A 6,048-nucleotide genomic window follows, 5' to 3' on the forward strand; every position below is an offset into this window, starting at 1 on the left:
TGAGCTCTTGCCAACTCCATGGCTGTTATTGTTAAGATAAACATGACTTTGGTGTGACAATTCCATTAAGAGTTGGCAAGATAGGAGAAACTGACTGGTACTCTTCCCTGGCTACTCAAAGGACACTCACAGAGCATCGTTTGAGGTGGCATCCATATACCAGGAAGGTCTATGAATATCACGCAACTATAATACATAGGCAGTGGTTAGAAAGAAGTAAGGTTGAATTAAGCACCCTTATTTCCTGAGTATAAACCTCTCATGTTCTGCTGGGTTCCTAATCTAACCTTGAGAGAGGTAGGTAGGTCCAGTGCCATTCTGTCTGAACAGAGCTAGATAACCAATCTTACAAATTAGAGGCACGTGGTCAGTCACACGCCAACCCCTCTCACACTACAAAGACCATGGTAATACTGAACTAAAACACTGGATGGGTTGCATATTCAAAATGTTTTAATTTTTTTTTAATGACAGACCATTAAGACTAGATGTTTCAGTAACGCAAGTGAAAAGGATATATATATATAACGAACTATATTTTGAGATCCGAAAGATCATTTCTTGCATGTGTGCCAGAGTCCGAATGCAAACAGTATTTCAGAAAGCCTACACGAAGACAATAGACCACCAAGTGTCTTACATTTGATACGAGGTGATCTGCAACATACTAAGCACATTTCAAAATCTAACACAAGGCAGAGTCAAGAGACCAGCAAATCAAGAACAAAGCAAGTATGCCGCACTGTACCGTAGTGTCAGAGTGAACCATCGGATGGCACTGGTTTGAGTTTTCACACCCCAGAAAAGACTCATTATTTGTTTTATACTGGGGCTATGCTGACACCTTCTCCGTGGGAGGAGCCACAGATGGGGAAACCCTGGCCTAGCTGCCTTTAGAGGGAAAGTCATAGGCATCATGTTTGGTTGGAATACTTCATTGTGGAAGTGCAATATGATCATGGAAATTATTATTGCAAGGATCCGTCTAAATAATAATATCATACAGTCACATCTCAACATAAACCACAGTTCAACATTTATTAATAGAATGTACAACCAAAATACATCTTGCGAATACATTTTAAAAAACTCTTACCATGCAAAACGAACCAATTGTTTATTTAAAATATTTCTCTCTCACGAATAGCCTTTCTCTATCTCGTACAAAAACACACCATTCACACATTTGCAGGCATTGCTATACAAATAGAGAAGGATACCAGGTTTAAAATCAAGACCAACTTGTTTAAAGGTGGAAATTGTTTAAATACATTAGATATTTAATATGATAAAAACAAAGCCAAATAATGTGCTGATCAACATGAATATAAGACAGAAAACGTATGAAGATAGAAACAGTGAAAAAGAAACCCCATCAAATCAGGACTTCCATACACCTGTGTATTAGCTTGCATTATATCCATCCTCACCCTCTGGCCTTTTCTCTTTAAAAGCAGACGACAGCATTGGAAGAACCAATCCAATGGAATGAATAACACTTTAAAGTGCATTATTATGCATCACATCAAATATGTGTGTGTAGTTAACTAAAAGAGAATAACAAATATTCAAAAGCATATGACAAGCCAACATCCAGACAGAGATAGCAACGACTGGCTAAATAATCCTGCTCTCCCTAGTGACGCAGAGAGAAACAGCAGAGAGACCACATAACACAGTGACAACCTTTTTCCCATGGGTGTATTTGACACTTACTCATTAGATTGGACATTGGATCAATACATTTCAACCTGAAATTTAAAATACAATTCTTAAAAACTGTGTATTTTAGGAAAGCTTCGACTCAAATCCTCAGAGACAAACCCCCACAGCCTACATGACCTAGTCTTGATCCCTAAGCCACTCTACAAATAGCCTTGTGCAAATCCTTGCTTAGAAACATAAGCCACTGCTGCCTGCCATTACAGATAAGCAGTAGATCCCCATCAGAAGGAGTTTTTCCAAGTGACTATATGGCTACTCACTCCAACAAAACAAATGAGCTGTTACTGTATGTATAGTAGTGAGGGTTGACAATAATTTAGGGCTTGTCCGGAGTGTGTAACTACGCTGATTAAAAGTTCAAAGAACTCTTATGCAGCCCTTCCAGATTCTCTGTGCTCTCTTTCGTTGAAACACGTTTTTTTGACCAACTCTTCTGCAGCTGGCTCGTTCCCCAAACCTCCTACCCAGTGTATGGTGGGTAAAATGGATGGTGATCAGAAGTCACTGAGGATACTGATGTCTGCAAACTCCTGGCGGTACCTGTGAGAGTACAGGGCTAGGAGGAAGGCCCATTTGAGAGTGAGGAAGCTCCAGACACAGGACAGGTACAGGCTCGTCGGGTCAGTGGGAGCTGCAGGACGGGAGAGAATATACAATCTGTCAAACTTTCTCAGAATAACTCTACACTTAATTATTAGATGATATATAGTTTCTGAATCTGTAATCAATAGCTACATAGCAGATAAGAGAATATGAGCCAGAGAGCGAGAGAAAGACTAACATTGCTTCTGTGTGATGGCGAGGGTTAGGAAAGTAGCGAAGGCCACCACAGCCAGGATGGAGAAGAGACCCGCAACAAAGATGAAGAACTTGAGTCCCTTCAGCCATGTGCGCCAGTAGTCCTGCAGGTACATAATGTGGGTGACAAGGGCCCAGAGCGCCAGCACTCCTGTTGGGTGACAGAAACATGTGGAATACCATATCATACTCTCCAGAAGGGCAGGCATGCTGTGAGACCTCGTGACTGAACTAGGACATAGGGACAGCGTGCGAAGTTAGGGAGCATCACAGAAAAAGCCATTGGTGAAGCAGATGTAAGGGGCCCTTGTGCTAATTAAAAGTTGTGACGCTAAATGTGATGCAAATAGTCAGCCTATTCAATTCACACTTCTACACATTTATTCATAGGTTGTGAGTAATAGTCTCAGTTCATCAAGGCATTAGGCTAGATCAGGGATGGGCAACTTTGATGGGGATGGAGGACACAAAAAATCTGAACTCATCATGAGGGGCCGATCTACACCCCACATTGCGAGCAAAACATTATAGTGGCCCCCCTCTTGCAGCGGAGATTTAAAAAATAATAATAAATAAATACAGATATATTTTAGAGTTAATTTTGTGCAATTCCACACATTTTGCCATGGGGTGTAGGGAAAATGTTGCAGTTTTAAAGAGTTTGCTGCAATTCTATACATTTTGCCATGGGGCTGAGATGTACATTAGCTGTTTTACAGCTCATTTCCTGCAATTCTAAACATTTTGAAGAGAAATGTTTGCAGTTTTTATATCTGAGTTAGACTGAATAACAAAACCCCCGGCAGGTAATTTGACCATGATAACAAGTTTAGACAAACTATCAGTGACTCAGATAACAAGAGAGAAACTACTGATGTACAACCAAATTTAACACTGCACCTTCTGTATTCTACTATTTTAACTCAAAACAGTATGTTGAGACAGCCGACGGAGTTCCTAATAAATAAAAAAGATATACATATTTTTATTGATCTAACGGTCTGTGCCAGTTGCCCATCCCTGGGCTCGATCTTTTAGCCTTTTTTTGCTACAGTAACAACACAGTATTACACAAAAACATTTCACTGAAACCATGAGAAATTATGGTGAAATGCCCATTTATCTTGGCCTACAAGTCTGTCGTGTGTGTGTGTGTGTGTGTATGTGTTGAGAACAACATTAGCATGAGCAACAATAGTGGAGTTGGCGGTTCACCTTCAAAATTAAAGTCCCCAATTGAAACATGAGAAGTGCTAAAAATTGTGGAACAATGCCCCAATTGGACAAGATGTTGGATGTTGGAATGTTGTTATATAAATTCAACAAATGACAATAGTTAAATTGACACAAAACGGTAGAAATCTGTTGAAATCGTACTGCGGATGTATTTGCATTGGGGGCATACGTATATGCACTGTACAGACTTACTTATCTTTGGACCATGCCTACTCAGTGACACCCACAGACAACAATTCGGAAGAGTTTACACAAATATTAGCAGCGTAGCTCTTATTGTGTCACTTTTGTAATTTGTGGGTTTTACAGAGTAGGCTGATACCTCATTCCATAGACCCTGGATTCATAAGTAGCCCAATGCAATTCTGAACTCTAATACATACACAGTGCAATTTCAACAGATACATTTTTTCAAATGAACAAATTGTCTTTTGTTGAATATCCATAACATTTCAACATTGTTTAGCATTATCTAATCCAATTGTGGCTCATTCCACTATTTTTATCCATTTGCATCAGTTTCAATGAATGATTTATATATACACTAGATGACTGTGTTGAAGCCACTGTTCCTTCATCTTGGCACTCCCCACCGTTGTAAAAAATATTTTATAAGATATAGAAATACATTTATAAATGTCTACATTAGTTTTTGCCATGATTATTTTATTACAAACACCTTAATAAATACTTTTACATTATACTATGCGTGTTAAACCTAATAATTAAACAAATATATAAAAACATTTATACATTTTAGAGACGACTAATGTTACTATGCACACTACTACAACACTTAAATACACGCAATGTTGTCCTTGAAACAACTGAAATACTGCAGAAGTCCATTAATTCCTACAGAGGACTATTCCTAATGCCCTTGCCTTCATGGATCGTTGGGACTTCCCTACCCCATGACGTTTAAAATGGTTACCTTCGAGTTAGGGTAGGGACGGTTAGCAATATGGCCGACCGGTGGCTTCAAAGCATCAGCAATAGAGGATTTTGTTTTAATACATAATTGATTTCAATGGGGAACTTTTATTTTGGAGGCGAACCGCCGATTCCACTATCGTTGCTCAAGCTAATATTGTTCACGACACACTGGTATGTCCGCCATTCTGTTGTTACTGTACCTGACAATCCGCCCATTGCCGCCGTCCATGGTTGTTTGTATGCTATGTTCCAGACAAAAAATGCTGAAAATCCAACCAGCATACCAAAGGTAGCATATCCTATACTGATGTATGTTCTACTCTTCCCCATTAACACGGATATAACTATAACTATAAATTGAAACGTTTTTTTGGGGGGGAAGCTGCTATTTTGACGGTCAATAACAACGTATAAACGTAGCCTGACAAACACGGCTCACGGAGTATAGTGATTACGCAACAGCAGTCCTGGCTAGCTGTTGTTATCCTGAAATCGCCCGAACTGGCTATACAACATCTGATTTCAGCTACATCACATGAACCATCTCGAATTGATACAAACGAATTGGTTATCGAGCGAACACAACACTCGCTGCAATTGTGTAAATTACACACAACCGACAAAAACAGTAACCTACAGTGGCAACAAATTAACAACTTATCCTACCAGCCCAGGAAGGTTCATCTTCTTCGTTAGGGTTTTACATCGGACTTTTTCCACAAAGTTATATTGCTGCCACCTAGTGTGCGGGTTAACCATAAAAAGATCCCAAAAATTCAACAATTATGTGGCTAAAAACATACTCAGTGGTGGAAAAACTACCCAATTGTCAAACTTGAGTAAAAGTAAAGATACCTTAATAGAAAATGACTCAAGTAAAAGTGAAAATCACCAAGTAAAATATACTTGATGTATTTGGTTTTAGATATACTTAAGTATCAAAAGTAAATGTCATTGCTAAAATCTGCTTAAGTATCAAAAGTAAAAGTAAATTCTATAAATAATTTAAAATTCCTCATATTAAGCAAACCAGACAGCACAGTTTTCCTGCTTTCATTTTTCGCCTAAAATTACATACCCAAATCTAACTGCCTGTATCTCAGGACCTGAAGCAAGGTTAAGCATAGTCTTGATACCATTTAAAAGAAACACTTTGAAGTTTGTGGAAATGTGAAATGAACATAGAAGAATATAACACATTAGATCTGGTAAAAGATGATACAAACAAAAAAACATTTTCTAAAAAAACAATTCCCATCCTCTTTGAAATGCAAGAGAAAGGCCATCATATAATATTGCAGTTTAGGCGCAATTTAAATTTTGGCCACAGCAGTGTGTGTGCAAAGTTTCAGA

The 6,048-nt window shown here is 38.6% G+C and overlaps 1 protein-coding gene across 1 annotated transcript; it reads right to left on the minus strand.

Annotated features, from left to right (window-relative positions):
* Positions 1 to 1,024: 1,024 nt before the first annotated feature.
* On the minus strand, positions 1,025 to 5,411 carry LOC139368515 (solute carrier family 48 member 1a). The gene is made up of 3 exons (XM_071107504.1): positions 4,896 to 5,411; positions 2,507 to 2,674; positions 1,025 to 2,356 (listed from the first exon to the last, which is right to left on the minus strand). Exons 1-3 carry the CDS (start codon positions 5,023 to 5,025, stop codon positions 2,220 to 2,222), a joined length of 435 nt encoding a protein of 144 aa, XP_070963605.1. The 5' UTR covers positions 5,026 to 5,411; the 3' UTR covers positions 1,025 to 2,219.
* Positions 5,412 to 6,048: the final 637 nt, after the last annotated feature.

Source organism: Oncorhynchus clarkii, chromosome 16, assembly GCF_045791955.1.
Source record: "Oncorhynchus clarkii lewisi isolate Uvic-CL-2024 chromosome 16, UVic_Ocla_1.0, whole genome shotgun sequence".
In the NCBI taxonomy this organism is placed as follows: domain Eukaryota; kingdom Metazoa; phylum Chordata; class Actinopteri; order Salmoniformes; family Salmonidae; genus Oncorhynchus; species Oncorhynchus clarkii.

Bases quoted from the DNA above. Each gene is read 5' to 3' on its own strand.
- LOC139368515 (XM_071107504.1), bottom strand. From the start codon at position 5,025: ATGGGGAAGAGTAGAACATACATCAGTATAGGATATGCTACCTTTGGT. The intron at 2,675-4,895 runs GTACAGTAACAA...GTCACCCAACAG, and splicing joins GGCAATGGGCGGATTGTCAG to GAGTGCTGGCGCTCTGGGCC. The intron at 2,357-2,506 runs GTTAGTCTTTCT...CCCGTCCTGCAG, and splicing joins CGCCATCACACAGAAGCAAT to CTCCCACTGACCCGACGAGC.